The sequence below is a fragment of the Bos taurus genome, chromosome 9 (genome assembly GCF_002263795.3).
Source record: "Bos taurus isolate L1 Dominette 01449 registration number 42190680 breed Hereford chromosome 9, ARS-UCD2.0, whole genome shotgun sequence".
Lineage (NCBI taxonomy): Eukaryota > Metazoa > Chordata > Mammalia > Artiodactyla > Bovidae > Bos > Bos taurus.
The window spans coordinates 40,597,874-40,619,134 of record NC_037336.1 but is presented as its reverse complement, the minus strand read 5'-3'; the positions used below and the strand labels follow the sequence as shown (position 1 = coordinate 40,619,134).

The 21,261-nt window shown below is 39.7% G+C and overlaps 1 protein-coding gene across 4 annotated transcripts in view; it reads right to left on the bottom strand.

The window, feature by feature from the left end:
• The window catches only part of AK9 (adenylate kinase 9), a 116,849-nt gene that overhangs the window by 57,328 nt on the left and 38,260 nt on the right, over window positions 1-21,261 (bottom strand). For all 4 annotated transcript variants that reach the window (XM_059889863.1, XM_005210829.4, XM_024996966.2 and 1 more), the window contains 7 exons: window positions 16,340-16,481; window positions 13,124-13,234; window positions 12,959-13,036; window positions 10,838-10,921; window positions 6,582-6,730; window positions 2,533-2,689; window positions 1,594-1,708 (listed from right to left, as the gene is read on the bottom strand). In XM_059889863.1, coding sequence (XP_059745846.1) covers window positions 1,594-1,708; window positions 2,533-2,689; window positions 6,582-6,730; window positions 10,838-10,921; window positions 12,959-13,036; window positions 13,124-13,234; window positions 16,340-16,481 — 836 coding nt within the window. The remainder of the gene's footprint in view (window positions 1-1,593; window positions 1,709-2,532; window positions 2,690-6,581; window positions 6,731-10,837; window positions 10,922-12,958; window positions 13,037-13,123; window positions 13,235-16,339; window positions 16,482-21,261) is intronic.

Sequence of the window (21,261 nt, the reverse complement as noted above, 5' to 3'; positions counted from 1 at the left end):
CAGAGCATGGGCTTTAGGGTGTGTGGGCTTCAGTAGTTGCAGCTCACAGACTCTAGGCTGTGGGTTCTATAGTTGTGGTATGTGGGCTTGGTTGCCCTGAGACATGTGGAATCTTCCCAGACCAGGGATTGAACCAGTGTCCCCTGAACTGGCAGGCAGATTTGTAACCACTGGACCACAAATCCTGTTTCTTGTTAATAGGAAGTGTTGTCTCACTATATTCTAAACCCTGTGACCCTGTGATCCAGACTGAAGTCTTAGTGTAATTTGAGTTCTCTTGTTCATGACCCAGACCTTTGAGACTACTGAGCATTGTTTCTGCATGGCTTCCCTACTTGGTAGTGTGTGAACTGGCAATTCTTCTACTTTTCTAGTTAGGTAGGGCTCTTTTGTGATGCTTTCCTCATCCAAAACCTGGATACTATATGTTGCGGCTGCTAAGAATCTAAAATCTGACAAGGAGGAAGAAGAATTTTGCTGCCAGTTTCTAGCTACTTCCATATACTACTTGGGTAGATCAAAGACAAATGGTGGTAAAAGAAATTATCTTGCATTTGACCAGCACATTTGGAAACTAATGCTGGAAAACAGGTATAATCAGCATGTCTGTAAATATTTGGCCAAAAATGTAATTCTAAATCCTATACATTTTATCTCTTTTCCAACCAAGTTGCATTGCATCTCTGACCAATTTTTTAAAAGCATTTAATTAATTTATTTATTTGGCTGCACCAAGTCTTAATGTGGCATGTGGGATCTAGTTACCCCACCAGGGATTGAGTTGACATCCTCCATATTGGGAGCTCAGAGTCTTAGCCACTGAACCACCAGGAAGTCTCAAGAATAAGCATTTGATGTTGAACCTATCAGTTATGAATAACTAGTCTTGTTCTTGGGAGAAGGCAATGCAACCCACTGCAGTATTCTTGCCTGGAGAAACCCAGGGACAGGGGAACCTGGTGGGCTGCTATCTATGGGATCACAGAGTCGGACATGACTGACGCGACTTAGCAGCAGTCTTGTTCTTTACCTTATGTAGAACTTAGTCAAGCTTTGAATTTAAGTCATATGACACAAGTGTATTTTCACTTTTTATATTATTTCTTTGACCTGTGGATTCTAGTTAGTAAAATTAAGTCACAGATAAATAGAGTAGAAAATATATACTTTCTCTGTGTTCATTAAAAAATATATATTTATTTATTTGACTACACTGAGTCTTAGTTGCAACATTCAAACTCTTAATTGAGGTATATGGGATCTAGTTCCCCAACCAAGGATCGAACCCAGGCCCCCTACATTGGGAGCTTGAAGTTTTAGCCTCTGGACTATCAGGACTTTTTTTCACAATGTCTTTTGAAAGTAAACATTTGGTTTAGAATGTCTGATTTGGGACTGTGAAAATACCCACAGCTATATACTTTAGAGATTCTGGGAATATTTATGAAATTACTATTTTTCTTAGAATTAGAATTGGATCTTGTTAGTAGGCCTGTTTTGATGTTAAAGGCATTTTATGAATATAAATCATAAGTAGATTTTTAACAGTTGTAAAAGGTTAATTAATATCATTTATTGTGCCAGGCAGATTACCTTGCTGCTTCTTCCTCTTTTCTTTCCTTTAGTAGTTCATCTAATAATCTTTCTAAAATCTTAGAGTCAATTTCTTGTTTATTCTCTAAATACAGTCTATTATATAAATATTTTCCTGAAATACAGATAAACAGTAATATTAATTTTAAAGCTCTATAAAATATAGTGAGATATATTTTGGAAATTAGAAATGAAAAATTATTTCTGTCTATATCCAAATATACTTTCCTTTAAGTATTTATCTAAATAGAGCCCAGATTTTTTCAGACCATCTTAAATCCTTCTAAAAAGGTATATATTATACTGTAAGTAACTAAAACATAAAAAGTAGTATAATACAGTCTCCCCCTGGAAATTCTCTTTTCAAATATATTTCCTTAAGATGCAAAATAACAATATTTTTGGCTCCCTTATCAAATATTAGTTGACTGTATATGTGTGAGTTTATCTCTGGGCTCTTTGTTCTGTTTGATTGGTCTATGTCATTTTTTTCTGGTAGTGCCATAATTTTTTATTACTATAGCTTTATACACAGTGACAGAAATTAAAATTTAGTTCTGCTATCTTTATCTACTTAGTATTTCCCATTTGAGGGGAAAAAGGATTAATAGATAGTTTTGCCCTCAGCCTTATATATTTTTCATTCAGAAGTTATAATGCTGACTGGGATGAGGGTTGTTAAATGCTCAGCTCCAAAGAATAATGATAAGAGTGTACTGGAGCATCCAGTGACCCAGCATACCATCCGTGGCCACCTACTCAGTGGTTGGATGTTTCCTTTTGTGTACTTCTAGGTCATGAAGGGACTGCTGGGGTGGTATTTGTTGTATCCAGGGAAGGTGGAGAGTTTTCCATTTTATAGTTCATAAAAATATAAACTAAAAATATTATCAGCAGTAAAAACTTCACTCTGAATTGACATGATAAGTATTTACCAACCATTGTTTTCTGTGTCTGATAAACAGATGACTAAATCGGGTAGAACTCCTTTGTCGACTAAGACCATCCAGAGTTCTTTCACAAGAGGGCAGTTGTCCAGTATCCATCCTCCATATTTGGGGGCACCATAAAACCTATTCTTGTTTTCTTCAACTACCTGTGAAAAATGACACACTGAAATTACCATCATAGGCATCCAAGTCAAGGATGTTACCCTGATATGTCACTTTCCTGGACCTTAACCAAATATCTTTTGAGTTCTTCTGACTTTCAGAAGAAAAAAAAAGAGCCACTTAATTTTAAAAGAGAAACAATTTGAAAGCACTAAAGCTGTACATTAAGAACAAGAAGCAAAAGCCTCTGTTAAATAAATATAACAAAACATGCTTGCTATATCTTACTCAGTATTACAGAACCTAGATCCTGATTCAGAAGGTCAAGGGCAGGGCCCATGAGTCTGTGTTTCTAACATGGTCTCAGGTGACAATGGCCCCTGGTCTACTCTACTCCCTGGTCCCTGGAGTCACCAGGTCTGTGCTCAGTCTGCCTTTTTAAGTGACAATGCTCTTTACTTCCCTTTAGATTTTTAGCCTTTAAAGTGAGAGCTGAGAGGTCCTGAGATGTTTACTAACAGCTATAGAAAGAAACTGATTCAAAACAAATCTTGCAGGTGCTTTGTGAGTTCTGCTAAACTATCCCCCACCTGCCACCCAATTATAACAACTTCAATACAAATGTGGAGATTAGTGATGTGGGTCTGTGAATACACCAGTTCCGAAGGTTTTAAACAAATCTGTATGCAATCAGGAAGTCACAGAATATTAGAAGTCAAGGGAAAGAAATCTTGAGAGGACCAGTGTAACCCTTTGGCTTATGCAGATTTACCTGCTTTTTGAAATTTCCATCTGAATGAAGAGCATTTGGGGCAAAAAAAAGAATTTTAAACACTTGGAAAAGTTTCACATGAGAGAATTAGGAGGGAAAAGCTATAATGAAGTAGTATAAGTGAAATAAGTTAGAGAAAGACAAATACTATATGACCTCATTTATTGTGAAATCTAAAAAAACCAAATTCATAGAGAAGACACTGGTGGCTGCCAGAGACAGAGGAAAAGGTGGGAGGAAATGAGTCAAAGGGTCAAAAGGTAGGGCTTCCCTGGTGGCTCAGCAGTAAAGAATTCACTGGCAATGCAGGGGCCGCAAGAGATGAGGGTTTGATCCCTGGGTCAGGAAGGTCCCCTGGAGGAGGGCATGGCAACCCACTCCAGTGTTCTTGCCTAGAGAATCCCATGGACAGAGGAGCCTGGCAGACTAGAGTCCATAGGATCACAAAGAGTTGGACATGACTGAAGCAACTTAGCATGCACACATACATGGTCAAAAGGTACAAACGTCCAGTTACAAGATAAATAAGTACTGAGAGTGTGATGTACAGCATGGTAACTACAGTTCACATGCCATGCACATGGGTGTGAGATATCTCTTCAAAACCCTGCTTTCAATTCTTTTGAATATATAGCTGGAAGTAGGTTTGTTAGTTCATGTGGTAGTTCTGTTTTTAAAAAATAAACTTTACTTTTAGAACAGTTTTATTTTTTATTAAGTTAATTTCATTTCTTGGCCATGCCATGAAGCTTGTGAAATCTTAGTTCCCCCACCAGGGATTGAACCTGGACTCTGGCAGTGAAAACCCTGAGTCCTAACCGCTGGACAGCCAGGGAATTCCCTTTAGAGCGGTTTTAGATTCACAGCAATCTTTCTGTTCTATTTTTTCCATTGCCCTATACAACTGTATATCAAAATAAAAAGTTTAAAAAAGCCACTTGTAACCAGAGCATTTTTAACAGTCTTTTTTCATGTAAAGAAGTCCTTTTTATTAATAAACTTACTATCATACTTAGATAAGCCTGCAGTGTGCCTGCAGTGCCACCTGAGATCTGGGAGACCTGGGGTTTGATCCCAGGGTTGGGAAGATTCTCCTGGAAAAGGGAAAGGCTCCTCGCCCCAGTACTCTGGCCTGGAGTCCATGGGGTCACAAAGAGTCCTGACAGGACTGAGAGATTTTCACATCATACTTAGAAATGTAGCAACATAGATGCCATATTAACACTTTCAAGGAATAGGAAGTTGCAATTGAGAGAAATCTATAGTTTGAGGTAGAAATTCCGTCTTAATTTTAATCTTTGTTTGAACTTCTTGTGCTGTTTGGAAAATGTGAGAAAAGATCACCATAAAAGCTCATTTATTGAGCACTTCTGTTCAGTTGCACTGAAAAACGCAGAGGGAATGAAAAAGATAACTTATCTGGTATTCTTGCCTTGAGGTGCTACATTTAATAGGCATTGATGGACGTGTAAACAAAGTTATAATGCTGTCAGTTCAGTTCAGTCCCCCAGTCGTGTCCAACTCTTTGTGACCCCATGAACCACAGCACACCAGGCCTCTCTGTCCATCACCAACTCCTGGACCATAGCCAAATTCATGTCCATTGAGTCGGTGATGCCATCCAACCATCTCATCCTCTGTCGTCCCTTTCTCCTCCTGCCCTCAATCTTGCCCAGCATCAGGGTCTTTGCCAATAAGTCAGTTCTTCTCATCAGAAGTTTCAGCTTCAACATCAGTCCTTCCAATGAACACCCAGGACTGATTTCCTTTAGGATGGACTTTGGATCTCCTTGCAGTCCAAGGGACTCTCAAGAGTCTTCTCCAACACCACAGTTCAAGAGCATCAGTTCTTCTGCACTCAGCTTTCTTTACAACTCTCACATTCATACATGACTACTGGAAAAACCATAGCCTTGACTAGACAGACCTTTGTTGACAAAGTAATGTCTCTGCTTTTGAATATGCTGTCTAGGTTGGTCATAACTTTCCTTCCAAGGAGTAAGCATCTTTTAATTTCATGGCTAGAGTCACCATCTGCAGTGATTTTGGAGCCTAAGAAAATAAAAGTCTCATGTTTCCACTGTTTCCCCATCTATTTGCCATGAAGTGGTGGGATCAGATGCCATGATCTTAGTTTTCTGAATGTTGAATTTTAAAGCCAACTTTCTCACTCTCCTCTTTCACTTTCATCAAGAGGCTCTTTAGTTCTTCACTTTCTGCCATAAGGGTGGTGTCATCTGTATATCTGAGGTTATTGATATTTCTCCCGGAAATCTTGATTCCAGCTTGTGCTTCTTCCAGCCCAGCGTTTCTCATGATGTACTCCGCATTGAAGTTAAATAAGCAGGGTGACAATATACAGCCTTGACGTACTCCTTTTCCTATTTGGAACCTGTCTGTTGTTCCATGTCCAGTTCTAACTGTTGCTTCCTGACCTGCATACAGATTTCTCAAGAGGCAGGTCAGGTGGTCTGGTATTCCCATCTCTTTCAGAATTTTCCACGTTTATTGTGATCCACACAAAGGCTTTGGCATAGTCAATAAAGCAGAAATAGATGCTTTCCTGGAACTCTTTAGCTTTTTTGATGATCCAGCATGTTGGCAATTTGATCTCTGGCTCCTCTGCCTTTTCTAAAACCAGCTTGAACATCTGGAAGTTCACGGTTCACATATTGCTGAAGCCTGGCTTGGAGAATTTTGAGCATTACTTTGCTAGCATGTGGAGAAGGCAATGGCAACCCACTCTAGTACTTTTGCCTGGGAACTCCCATGGATGGAGGAGCCTGGTGGGCTCCAGTCCATGGGGTTGCACAGAGTCGGACACGACTGAGCGACTTCCCTTTCACTTTTCACTTTCATGCATTGGAGAAGGAAATGGCAACCCACTCCAGTGTTCTTGCCTGGAGAATCCCAGGGACAGGGGAGCCTGGTGGGCTGCCGTCTATGGGGTTGCACAGAGTCGGACACAACTGCAGCGACTTAGCAGCAGCAGCAGCAGGGTACATTACATATTAACAGTGTTACTGTAAAATGCACGTGAATTAGGATGCTATAGATTTCAACACTGCCATATGGGATTCAAATATAATTGTACATATACCAGGTTAACATTTTCTCAGATACTGTGAAATCAGAGATAAAAATAAAGATTCTGGATTTCTTACCTCTTGCAGAACTTCATCTAAGATCTCAGCAATTTTTTCATGTGGCTGTTCAAAGTTCATATTCTTTGCCATTTTTACTGTCTCATTTATTATGGAAAGAACTTCTGGATGATCAGCAGTTACCTCTTCTATCTCATAGTCTGTTACATCTAAAGTAAAGTAAATCAATACATTAATGCCCTTAATAATTTTAGTAGACAATGTTATTTGCAACAGAACATGATCGTAAATACCTAACCCAAGAAAGCACTCTTTGTGTTACTGCTGAACATGCCAGAAAAAGGGAGAAATGAACTAGAGAGGAAATAAGTCTGGAATCACAAAACAGTAGAATAGTGGCTTAAAGCCAGTGCATCAGAACAAAAGCATATGAGGCAAGAAAAAAACTCATGTCAGGCAGGAGTAAAAACTCAGAAAACCAGGGAGAAGAGGTAGGAAGCAAAGGCTTCCAGGAGTCAAGCTAAAAGACAGGCAACTAAAGAATGAGTCAGAAAACAAAATAAATGCTTTCAATTAATAATTGTTTTTATTATTTATTGTTGGCTGTGTTGGATCTTCGTTGCTGTGCGGGCTTTTCTTTAGTTGGGGAAGAGTTCTAGTGGGGGCTTTTCTCTAGTTTTGAAGACTTCTCTTGTTGTGGAGCATGGGTTCTAGGGCATGTGGGCTTCAGTAGTTGCAGCACGTGAGCTCATTAATTGCATCTCCCGGGCTCTAGAGCATAGGTTCAATAGCTGTGGTGCACAGGCTTAGTTGCTCTGTGGCATGTGGGATCTTCCCAGACCAGAGACTGAACCCATGTCTCCTGCACTTGCAGAAGGGTTCTTTACCACTGAGCCACCAGGGAAGCCCTAAATTGTATGCATGAGACTACATGGGACAATAAAAGGAGAGGGGGTGGGCAAGAGGATGGTAAAAAAAGGTAGCATAGGCTGGTTTTTCAGGTGTTAGCCTTGATTCCTGCCTCACTGTGTGCTGAATGTTTTCTTACATGGCTGAGCTGGCTTATAGGCTGCACCATGATATAAACATTTATCCATGTGTCTAACAGGACATGAGATTGGCAGCGCCACCAGACTGTGGAGCGACTCTTCTACCTCGGCCTTTCCAGTAGTGCTTTCTGAGCTCCATCCATCAGGGTCTCCTGCCAGAGCCTAATTGATCCTCTCGCAGAAAAAATCCCAAAGGACTTTTGAGGAGCAGCTTCCTGCTGCCCTCTCTGTCATGAAGTGAGAAGTCCATTCTCAGAGATACAGAAAACCAGCAATTCCTGGATAGTCAGACATAAGAACCCAAGATCTCATAGCCTGGGAAAGGGGACATGAGGAAGCAGAAATAGCCAGGCAAAAATACTAAATGTGCCACAAGATACTACTTGCCTAAACAATATCCAGTTCTCCTTTCCTGTAGTAACAGAATGCTGATTTTGTTAGGGTCAGCAATGTGCTTAGCTGTTTAAAAACACTACATCTCCTAATTTCCCTTATATTGATAGTTTCACTGGTAGATAAAATGCAAGAAGAACTTTTTGGGGGTGAGTCTTGTTGTTTTCTCTTTAAAGAGGAATAACTCAGCAGTGGCCACAGGATTAGAAAAGGTCAGTTTTCATTCCAATCCCAAAGAAAGGCAATGCCAAAGAATGCTCAAACTACTGCACAATTGCACTCATCTCACATGCTAGTAAAGTAATGCTCAAAATTCTCCAAGCCAGGCTTCAATAGTACGTGAACCATGAACTTCAGATGTTCAAGCTGGTTTTAGAAAAGGCAGAGGAACCAGAGATCAAATTGCCCAACATCTGCTGGATCATCGAAAAAGCAAGAGAGTTCCAGAAAAACATCTATTTCTGATATATTGACTATGCCAAAGCCTTTGACTGTGTGGATCACAATAAACTGTGGAAAATTCTGAAAGAGATGGGAATACCAGACCACCTGACCTACCTCTTGAGAAACCTATATGCAGGTCAGGAAGCAACAGTTAGAACTGGACACGGAACAACAGACTGGTTCCAAATAGGAAAAAGAGTACATCAAGGCTGTATATTGTCATCCTGCTTATTTAACTTCAATGCAGAGAACATCATGAGAAACGCTGGGCTGGAGGAAGCACAAGCTGGAATCAAGATTTCCAGGAGAAATATCAATAACCTCAGATATACAGATGACACTACCCTTATGACAGAAAGTAAAGAAGAACTAAGGAGCCTCTTGATGAAAGTGAAAGATGAGAGTGAAAAAGTTGGCTTAAAAGCTCAACATTCAGAAAACTAAGATCATGGCACCTGGTCCCATCACTTCATGGCAAATAGATGGGGAAACAGTGGAACAGTGGCTGACTTTATTTTTCTGGGCTCCAAAATCACTGCAGATGGTGATTGCAGCCATGAAATTAAAAGATGCTTACTCCTTGGAAGGAAAGTTATGACCAACCTAGACAGCATATTCAAAAGCAGAGACATTACTTTGTCAACAAAGGTCCGTCTAGTCAAGGCTATGGTTTTTCCAGTAGTCATGTATGGATGTGAGAGTTGTAAAGAAAGCTGAGTGCAGAAGAACTGATGCTCTTGAACTGTGGTGTTGGAGAAGACTCTTGAGAGTCCCTTGGACTGCAAGGAGATCCAACCAGTCCATCCTAAAGGAGATCGGTCCTGGGTGTTCATTGGTAAGACTGATGTTGAAGCTGAAACTCCAATACTTTGGCCACCTGATGAGAAGAACTGACTCATTGGATTTGCTGGGAAAGATTGAGGGCAGGAGGAGAAGGGGATGACAGAGGATGAGATGGTTGGATGGCATCACTGACTCAATGGACATGGGTTTGGGTGGACTCTGGGAGTTGGTGATGGACAGGGAGGCCTGGCATGGTGCAGTTCATGGGGTTGCAAAGAGTCAGACATCACTGAGCAACTGAACTGAACTGAATTGACTGAACTCAGCTGGATGGAGTGCTATTTTTTTGTCTCTTGCCTTTTCTCTCTTCTTGCCCATTGATGTAACAACTGGCACACTAGCAGCCATCTTGTGAATTATTATGGTAGCCACATGCCAGGAATGACAGAACAGAAAGACAGATATCCTATCTTTCCAATATTCTTGTTCATGAAAACAGTATATCACATTCTTCTATCTGTGTTTCTGCATGTCCAACTGTTCATATTATAGTAGTCTTTAAGACAGAGTAAAGGTTTCCCTGATAGCTCAGTTGGTAAAGAGTCCGCCTGCAAGTAGAAGACCCTGGTTCGATTCCTGGGTTGGGAAGATCTTCTGGAGAAAGGATAGGCTACCCACTCCAGTATTCTTGGGCTTCCCTTGTGTCCCAGCTGGTAAAGAATCTGCCTGCAATGCGGGAGACCTGGGTTTGATCCCTGGGTTGGGAAGATCCCTGGAGAAGGGAAGGGCTACCCACTCCAGTATTCTGGCCTAGAGAATTCCATGGACTGTATAGTCCATGAGAAGTGGAGGGGGTGGGTGGGACAAAGAGTTAGACATAATTGAGTGACTTTCACTTAAGATAGAGTAAGTTGATATTAATAAGATTTTTAAGTAAAAAAGTACATGGTTATCCTTCAAAATTCTAAAGGAATTATTTGTGATTTTTACCACAGTATAAGAGAACCAATTAAAAGACATTTATGTGTAGCAGAACCAATACAATATTGTAAAGTAATTAGCCTCCAATTAAAATAAATATATTTAAATTAAAAAAAAAAGAAAGTTATGACCAACCTAGATAGCGTATTAAAAAGCAGAGACATTACTTTGCCAACAAAGGTCCATCTAGTGAAGGCTATGGTTTTTCCTGTGGTCATGTATGGATGTTAGAGTTGGACTGTGAAGAAAGCTGAGTGCCAAAGAATTGATGCTTTTGAGCTGTGGTGTTAGAGAAGACTCTTGAGAGTCCCTTGGACTGCAAGGAGATCCAACCAGTCCATCCTAAAAGAGATCAGTCCTGGGTGTTCATTGGAAGGACTGATGTTGAAGCTGAAACTCCAATACTTTGGCCACCTCATGTGAAGATTTGACTCATTGGAAAAGACCCTGATTCTGAGAGGGATTGGGGGCAGGAGGAGAAGGGGATGACAGAGGATGAGATGGCTAGATGGCATCACCGACTCGATGGACATGAGTTTGGGTAAACTCCAGGAGTTGGTGATGGACAGAGAGGCCTGGCGTGCTGCGATTCATGGGGTTGCAAACAGTCGGACACGATTGAGCGACTGAACTGAAGAGAACCAAATCACCCTAGTAATAATTTACCTTTTTTGGAATCCTTCTTTAGATCTCGACTAGAGTCTTGCTGACTTCTTTGACGTGTAAACATTTCACTTATTTCTTTTTCATCTGAAAATAAAACTCTGTTAAACACATAAAGAACAGTACTTAAACTGTAGGTGATTCCTAAGGAAGATTGTGGTATGAGCCCAAGGACCCAGGACTCAATGCTCCTAATTCCTTAAAAATTTAAAATAACAACCATAATAAACAAATAGGTAGACATATTTATCAGCAGTAGAAAATACAGATAAGAAAACCAGGAGTAATTTCAGTTTCATATGATGCCAATGGATGTAAATTGGAAAAAAATAAAATTTTCCCTTCCTGGTGTCACAACAGACTCTCTTGCTCCAAGAGGTAAAAGGTGTGTTTATCTCAGACACATGGGGGAGAGAGGCTGTCTTTTACCACGGCACACCAGCAGTGCTGGTGATCCTCTGGCAGTGAGTAGAGGTACTGATGATGTTGCTACATTGGACGGCTTCCCCTAAAGAGGGAACAGGTAGTACGGGGGAGGGCCTCTCTGTGTACATATTGGTGCTGGGAACTCTCCAGGAGCAGAGATGGGGTTCCCAGATGTCACTTGGCAAAAATGTTAATGTCCAGGTCCTTCTGTGAAGTGTGTGTGTGCGTGTGCATGCAGGCTGGGAAAGGAGGAATGCCATATATGATTCTGCCAGTGCCCAGTTCAATTCCTACTCAGCTTGAAATAAACACAAGGCAAAGACACATCTGTCTGAATCAGGAGGAGGAACCAAATAAAGAAGATCAGCCCTACATTATACAACACAATAAACTGTAGATGGAGTTGAAAGCTAAATACAAAAAGGCAGCACCAACTTAAAAAAAAAGTATATATGAAATCTCTGGTTGAGAGGAAGACTTTTAAGCCAGAAAGTAAATGGAAGAAATTAACAAATGGAAATTAATTGACTATGAAAATGTGAAAAACTCTGCTACCTCAAAGTCAGCAAGATGACTTAAAAGACAAACCACTCAATTTGGAAAAAAATATGAAAAATAAGTGACTAATACAGAACATTTATATTAAAACCATATAATTGATACAACAATTTAGAAAAATGGGCAAAAGACAAAAATGGTCACCTCAGAAAAGAAGAAATATAAATGGCTAACACAGTATTACAACACTAAACTTCAGAAATAGTCAAATAAAAATTAAAATAATATTTAAAAAGAGAAAATACTGAAGAACCTAGGACATGTATTTGCATATTCCTGATGGGAACATAAATTGAAACTTTATGCAAAGCAATTTGACTCTCTATTGCTTCTTACTCATTAAACTAGTAACTCCATTTGTGTCAACATACAGGCAAAACTTTATGTAAAAAATACAATGGAAAAAAATTCTTTGAATTTTTTAGTAGCAAAAATATAAGTTTTCAATGTAATGAACTAGTTAAAACTAATACCTCTAAATAAAGAAATTATGCAGTAATTTTAAATGATGGTTAAATTATTTTCTAATGAAATTATGTAATTAAATGTAACACAAATAAAAAATAAAAGTAGTTTACTTTGTATGCTCTTGATTATGTTAAAATATAAATGGAAAAGTTTTAGAAGAGTATAAAGTGAAAGTGTTAGTTGATAAGTCATGTCTGATTCTTTGTGACCCCATGGACAATTAGCCTGTTAGGCTCCTCTGTCCACGAAATTCTCTAGTCAAGAATATTGGACATGGTAAATAGCACTAAATGATAAACACTTCACAGCTACAACTCTGGGTTTATGATGCTCTGATTCCAGTCCATTAAAGGAAGCAGAGAGCTTTTAAGAAAGAATTTGTTATTGTACAATAATGATTGTATCGTGTTTGGAAAGATACAAAAAATTTTGTAGAGCGTTCCAATAGTATTAGACTTGTGTTCTGTTTTCTCCTTCATTCTAGTAGATCAATTTCTGTTCTACAGCTGGTCAGTTTAAATCTGTAAGAGAAAAACTTAACTCTTTTACTCCTAAAGTTTCCAATTTGAGGGTGAAGGGAGGATAAGTTTAAGCTTCAATATAAACATGATAACACATGAAATAAATGGAAATAAGATCTACACGCATGGCATTAGCAGCTCATTTTGTTACCATCTTTATCATCTGACTTCATTTTGGCTTCTTCATTGTCTTCTAAAGAGCTTTCTCTTTGGGATTCAAAAGTGAACACTGCAGTGAAAGAATAAGACACTCCATCAGCTAATCTGTTTATACTAGGAAAGATTTGGCCAATAACATTAGCAACATTTTCTTTACCATCTTCATCAAGTGACGACTGCAATTCTTCTGCACTTCTGTATTCATCAGTTGGGACTTCACTTTCCCTCCTTTCAGATTCTCCTCGAAGGTCTTTTGAAGTTGACTGAGCTGTAAGATAGTAATTGACTGTGTTAGCAAAAGGTAGCTGGGGGGCAGGTAGACAACCTTGGGCATGTGAGTTCTAACTGAGTCAATGTGACTTTTGCGAATCATTTGCTTTCCCTGTCTCAGTTTGAATCATTTGATCTTCCTGTCTCAATTATTACTGGGCAAAATGAGGATCATTAAACTAAAAACACAGTTGCAACATCAAATAAGATAATGGGTGTCAACAAGGAACATAGAAAAGGCTTGGCACCCGGGAAGCCTGCTCCATGTTAGCTCCCATCTTTTGTGTTATTATATTATATAACTTTCTATGCTAAAAAGCCTCAATATTCTCCACTGGCAAAATTTCTTAAAAAATATGTTGGAGTAAAATCCCTGGCAAAAAAATATACAATTTTTAAAATTTTAAGAAGGGCTATGCAGAGTACATCATGAGAAACGCTGGGCTGGAAGAAGCACAAGCTGGAATCAAGATTGCCGGGAGAAATATCAATAACCTCAGATACGCAAATGACACCACCCTTATGGTAGAAAGTGAAGAGGAACTAAAAAGCCTCTTGATGAAAGTGAAAGTGGAGAGTGAAAAAGTTGGCTTAAAGCTCAACATTCAGAAAATGAAGATCATGGCATCTGGTCCCATCACTTCATGGGAACTAGATGGAGAAACAGTGAAAACAATGTCAGACTTTATCTTTTTGGGTTGCAAAATCACTGCAGATGGTGACTGCAGCCATGAAATTAAAAGACACTTAAAAAAAAAAAAAAGACCCTTACTCCTTGGAAGGAAAGTTATGACCAACCTGGATAGCATATTAATAAGCAGAGACATTACTTTGCCAACAGAAGTCTGTCTAGTCAAGGCTATGATTTTTCCTGTGGTCATGTATGGATGTGAGAGTTGGACTGTGAAGAAGGCTGAGCATCGAAGAATTGATGCTTTTGAACTGTGGTGTTGGAGAAGACTCTTGAGAGTCCCTAAAACTGCAAGGAGATCCAACCAGTCCATCCTGAAGGAGATCAGCTCTGGGATTTCTTTGGAAGGAATGATGCTAAAGCTGAAACTCCAGGACTTTGGCCATCTCATGCGAAGAGTTGACTCATTGGAAAAGACTCTGATGCTGGGAGGGATTGGGGGCAGGAGGAGAAGGGGACGACAGAGGATGAGATGGTTGGATGGCATCACCGACTCAATGGACGTGAGTTTGAGTGAAGTCCGGGAGTTGGTGATGGACAGGGAAGCCTGGCGTGCTGCGATTCGTGGGGTCGCAAAGAGTCGGACACGATTGAGCAACTGAGCTGAACTGAACTGAATCTTATTGTCTGGGGGCTTACCTGGTGGCTCAGATGGTAAAGAATCTGCCTGCAATGCAGGAAACCTGGGTTTGATCTCTGGGTTGGGAAGGTCTCCTGGAGAAGGGAATGGCAACCCACTCCAGTATTCTTGCCTGGAAAATCCCATGGACAGGGGAGCCTGTCAGGCTACAATCCATGGGGTTGCAAAGAGTCAGACAGGACTGGGCACACATACCAGCTTCCCTGGTGGCTCAGCTGGTAAAGAATTTGCCTGCAATGCGAGAGACCTGGGTTTGATCCCTGGGTTGGAAAGATCCCCTGGACAAGGGAAAGGCTACCCACTCCAGTATTCTGGCCTGGAGAATTCCATGGACTGTCCATGGGGTCGCAAAGAGTCGGACACAACTGAGCGACTTTCACTTCACTTTCACCTCAAGGACAGGAGCTTCAGGTGTCTTGTTCACCCCTGTAGCTCAATGTTTAGAACAGTATCTAACACAAGAAGGTGCTCAAGTGTTTGTTGATAGAATTATTCATTTTTGAATGAATTCATTTTTAATTTTAAAATTATTCATTTTTAATGAATTTTGAGTTCATTTCAAAATTCAATTTTGAATTCAAAAATTCATTTTTGAATCAATTATTCATTTTTGTTATTCAAAACTGAATGACAAGCCATCTTAGAAGTTTGAGTCAATATTTCCAGATATCTTACATATTTATTAATTGTCCAAGAGTATTTTTTAATTTTGGTCTTAATTCTGAAGATAATATGATAAACACATAAATTCATTCTTTATTATCTGTGCTCAATCGATCAGTTGTGTCTGACTCTTTGAGACCCTGTGGACCATAGCCCACTAGTTTCCTCTGTCCATGGGATTACCCAGGCAAGAATACTGGAGTTTGTTGCCGTTTCCTATCCCAGGGGATCTTCCAAACGCAGGGACTGAAGCTGTGTCACCTGTGTTTCCTGCATTCCAGGCGGATTCTTTACCACTGATCCATGATCATTTGGATGGCATATTATTTCAATGCTGGTCTTTTTGTGGTTGCTTTTTGTAATCTCTCAGGCACCAGGTTGTACTTTCTTACTTGATTATAGGTTAATGAGAAAGAAGAGAGGCAGATTTATTAGGCAAAACCTGTGTTCTTTCCTAGCAAAAGCTCAATATTGCCATGTAAGAAGTAATTTCCTTGATCTTTAAATAGTTTCCAGCATAGGAAATGATGGGGAGCTTTCCAGTGTATGTAAAAAGTTAGTGAAATCCTAATAGCAGATTCGGACAAATAGAGGATGTTCAAGTCTTAGCTATGCCACCATCTGGATGAATTTCAGGAAGCCATTTAACCTCTTGTGCTTCTGTCTCCTCATCGATGACTTTTTCATTTATAACATTTTGAATCTGAAAATAATATTCCCCAAATAAAAACACTGACTTACAATCAAGGCTGACGCAGAGGCCTAGAACAACAACAGCAGCAGCAATAACACAAACTCCATGAGTCAAAGTGTCGTTGTTGTCATTGCCCCTGGTGTAAATAAAGGGGTAAATTCTGCCCAGGAAGCAGATCCATAAAAGAAAAGAAATTTAAGTTTGAAAACTCTTTATGATTCCTTTCCTTAGAAATCCACAGAGTTGGAATCTTTTTCTCAGTGTATGATTTGGGTTTATGTGTATTCATTTCTCCAACCACTTATTCTGAGGCTGCAGTGTGCAAGATGCCAGGGATATCAAGACAAACCAAGACTGTGCCCTCAGGGAGCCAGGCTTAACTACTGTTAAAACACACATTAAAAAAATAGTTCACCATTTTTAGCTTGTAGTTCTAAGAGAAGCCGTTCTTTGACAACTTTAATGGCTGCTTCAGTGGCCTCAGCTATAGTGTTTCTGGTTAACATTTCAAGGGCTTTATCAAAACGTGGTTGAATCACTTTATCATAGTCAACTACCTGCAAAGAATATTTGAGAAAACCAATATAAGCACAAGTTACTCTGAAAACTAAGCACATTGTTCATCAACATCTATTTCTACGGCTATACCTATGTATCTCAAAAATCTTAATGCTGCTTGAGGTATGTTATTTTCAGAATTCACCGATTTTTAAGAACTAGCTTTCAAAGAAAGCTAGTATATATATTATATATGTATGATCATGTAATATGTATTCAAATTACATATATATTTTAAACATCAACATTTTATTTATAGTCTAATACAATAAAAGGCACCCATTTTAAGTACAGAGTTTGATGAGTTTTTATAAATATGTACATAAAAACCACTACAATAAAAATATAGAACATTTTTATCACCCTCTAAAGTCTCCTCATCACCCTTTATAGTCAGTGCCTGGCCCTTAGCAACCACTTTGTTTACCATCATATACAGACAAATTTTGCCTTTTCTAGAATTTCATATAAATGGAAACAAACAGTATATAATCTTCTCCAAGCTTTTCTCCCTTAGCATAATGTTTTTGAGATTCAACAATATAACTGTATATCTCAGTGGTCTATTCCTTTGTGTTTTTGAGCAGTATCATTGTATGAATATATAGTTGTTTTTTTTTTAATTCATTCATCATGGACGTTTGGGTTATTTCTAGTTTCAGTTCAGTTCAGTTCATTTCAGTTGCTCAGTCGGGTCCGACTCTTTGCGACTCCATGAATTGCAGTACGCCAGGCCTCCTTGTCCCTCACCAACTCCCAGAGTTCACTCAGACTCACGTCCATCGAGTCAGTGATGCCATCCAGCCATCTCATCCTCTGTCGTCCCCTTCTCCTCCTGCCCCCAATCCCTCCCAGCATCAGAGTCTTTTCCAATGAGTCAACTCTTCACATGAGGTGGCCAAAGTACTGGAGTTTCAGCTTTAGCATCATTCCTTCCAAAGAAATCCCAGAGCTGATCTCTTTCAGAATGGACTGGTTGGATCTCCTTGCAGTCCAAGGGACTCTCAAGAGTCTTCTTCAACACCACAGCTCAAAAGCATCAATTCTACGGCGTTCAGCCTTCTTCACAGTCCAACTCTCCCATCCATACATGACCACAGGAAAAACCATAGCCTTGACTAGACGGACCTTTTTTGGCAAAGTAATGTCTCTGCTTTTGAATATGCTATCTAGGTTGAACATAACTTTCCTTCCAAGGAGTAAGCGTCTTTTAATTTCATGGCTGCAGTCACCATCTGCAGTGATTTTGGAGCCCCAAAAAATAAAGTCTGACACTGTTTCCACTGTTTTCCCATCTATTCCCCATTTCTAGTTTGGGCTATTATAAATAAAGAAGCAATGAACATTTGTGAGAAAGTCTTTTTGTGGACCTATGTTTTCATTTCTGTTGGATAAACAGCGAGGAGTAGAATTACTGGGTCATATGATAAGTGTACGGAGAAGGCAATGGCACCCCACTCCAGTACTCTTGCCTGGAAAATCCCATGGACGGAGGAGCCTGGTAGGCTGCAGTCCATGGGTCCGCAAAAGTCGGACACGACTGAGTGACTTCACTTCACTTTTCACTTTCATGCATTGGAGAAGGAAATGGCAACCCACTCCAGTGTTCTTGCCTGGAGAATCCCAGGGACAGAGGAGCATGGTGGGCTGCTGTCTATGGGGTCGCACAGAGTCAGACACGACTGAAGCGACTTGGCAGCAGCAGTAGCAACATGATAAGTGTATGTATGACTTTATCCTAAACCACTGAACTGTTTCCAGAGTGGTTGAAACTAGTTTATATTCCTAGCAGCAAAGTATTAAAATTGCAGTTATTCTATCTCATCATTAGCACTTGATTTTGTGAATCTTTTACATTTTAGCCACCCTAGTTGGTGAGAAATCTCATTGTATTGTAAATTTAACTATCCCTGCTGCTGCTGCTGCTAAGTCGCTTCAGTCGTGTCCGACTCTGTTTGACCCCATAGACGGCAGGCTCCCCCGTCCCTGGGATTCTCCAGGCAAGAACACTGGAGTGGGTTGCCATTTCCTTCTCCAATGCAGGAAAGTGAAAAGTGAAAGTGAAGTTGCTCAGTCGTGTGCGACTCTTCGTGACCCCATGGACTGCAGCCTACCAGGCTCCTCTGTCCATGGGATTTTCCAGGCAAGAGTACTGGAGTGGGGTGCCATCGCCTTCTCCATTAACTGTCCCTAATCACTAACAATTTTATGAGTGTATTGGTAGTTCATTTACCCATATGTTTTTAAGCATATGTTCAACTTTCAAAAAACTAGGTTAGAATTCTACATATTTTTGAATATAAGTCCTTTGGTAGATACTATACTTAATACTGAATATTGGGATGTTAGATTTCTATATATGCCTTTTAAGTTTAAATAATGTTTTCATACTTCTAGATTTCATTTTGCTTTTCCTTCAATATGCTTGTATTATTTTATTTTATGCCAATAAAAATACATCCAGACCATCACTTTTTTTCACACCAACATTTTTTAACTTAAAAATATGGCTTTATTGAGATATACCATCCAATTCACACAGTTAAATTAATCCATTAATTTTTAAAAATTTTATTTTTAACTGGGGAATAATTGCTTTATTAATACAATATTGTATTGACTTTCGCCACACAATTATGTGAATCAGCCATTAAGTATACATATGCCCCCTCCCTCTTGAACCTCCCTACCACCCCCTACCCCATCCTGCCCCTCTAGATTGTCACAGAGAACGACATTGAGCTCCCTGGGTTATACAGAACTTCCTATTAGCTACTAGTTTACTTATGGTAATGTATATGTTTCACTGCTACTCTCTCAATTTGTCCCACCCTCTGCTTTCCCTGCTGTGTCCAGAGTCTTGCCTTTATGTCTGTATCTCTATTCCTGCCCTGCAAATAGGTTCATCAGTACCATTCTTCTAGATTTATTAAATATGCATGAATATATGCCCTATCATTTTTAATGGATGTAAGTATTATATTAGATAAAAATATTACAACTTATTTAAAGTACCAATAATACATATTTTGCTATTATACACTAGGCTATGGGTATGTATATGTCTTTGACAGTTTTTTCAAGAAAAATCTATAGTTCAAAGGATATGCATAGATTTTAGACTTTTCTAGATATGTCCAATAGCTATCCAGAATGGTTACACTCTAACCAGCAATGTATGAGAATGTACTTTCCTAATCCTAGCCACACATTGGTATTGGGTGATTTTTCAACAGTGAGGTTAACATAATATATCTCTGGGTTTTTTGGCCTCTCCCTGATTATTAAGGTGATAATCCTTTTCTCATGTGTAATGGCTATTTGAATCAATTATTTCATGAATTGCCTGTTTGCTATCTTTTTCTACTGGGGCTTTAAAATACTGATTTGTAAAAATGCTTTACATTTTAAAATTATAATTCTTTTGTCTGACACATACTCTGATGGTTTTAAAACATATCCACAAATTCTTTAATACTCTTTTCTTCAGAAGGTGAAGCCTAATTCCCATCTTCTTTAGTTCAGTTCAGTCGCTCAGTTGTGTCCGACTCTTTGCGACCCCATGAATCACAGCACGCCAGGCCTCCCTGTCCATCACCAACTCCCGGAGTTCACTCAGACTCACGTCCATCGAGTCAGTGATGCCATCCAGCCATCTCATCCTCTGTTGTCCCCTTCTCCTCCTGCCCCCAATCCCTCCCAGCATCAGAGTCTTTTCCAATGAGTCAACTTTTCGCATGAGATGGCCAAAGTACTGGAGTTTCAGCTTCAGCATCATTCCCTCCAAAGAAATTCCAGGGCTTATTTCCTTCAGAAAGAACTGGTTGGATCTCCTTGCAGTCCAAGGGACTCTCAAGAGTCTTCTCCAACACCACAGCTCAAAAGCATCAATTCTTCGGCGCTCAGCCTTCTTCACAGTCCAACTCTCCCATCCATACATGACCACAGGAAAAACCATAGCCTTGACTAGATGGACCTTTGTTGGCAAAGTTAATGTCTCTGCTTTTGAATATGCTATCTAGGTTGGTCATAACTTTCCTTCCAAGGAGTAAGTGTTTTTTAATTTCATGGCTGCAGTCACCATCTGCAGTGATTTGGAGCCCCCAAAAATAAAGTCTGACACTGTTTCCACTGTTTCCCCATCTAATTCCCATGAAGTGATGGGACTGGATGCCATGATCTTCATTTTCTGAATGTTGAGTTTTAAGCCAACTTTTTCACTCTCCACTTTCACTTTCATCAAGAGGCTTTTTAGTTCCTCTTCACTTTCTGCCATAAGGGTGGTGTTATCTGCATATCTGAGGTTATTGATATTTCTCCCGGCAATCTTGATTCCAGCTTGTGTTTCTTCCAGTCCAGCATTTCTCATGATATACTCTGCATATAAGTTAAATAAGCAGGGTGACAATATACAGCCTTGACATACTCCTTTTCCTATTTGGAACCAGTCTGTTGTTCCATGCCAGTTCTAACGGTTGCTTCCTGACCTGCATACAGATTTCTCAAGAGGCAGGTCAAGTGGTCTGGTATTCCCATCTCTTTCAGAATTTTCCACAGTTTATTGTGATCCATGCAGTCAAAGGCTTTGGCACAGTCAATAAAGCAGAAATAGATGCTTTTCTGGAACTCTCTTGCTTTTTCGATGATCCAGCGGATGCTGGCAATTTGATCTCTGGTTCCTCTGCCTTTTCTAAAACCAGCTTGAACATCAGGAAGTTCACGGTTCACATATTGCTGAAGCCTGGCTTGGAGAATTTTGAGCATTACTTTACTAGCATG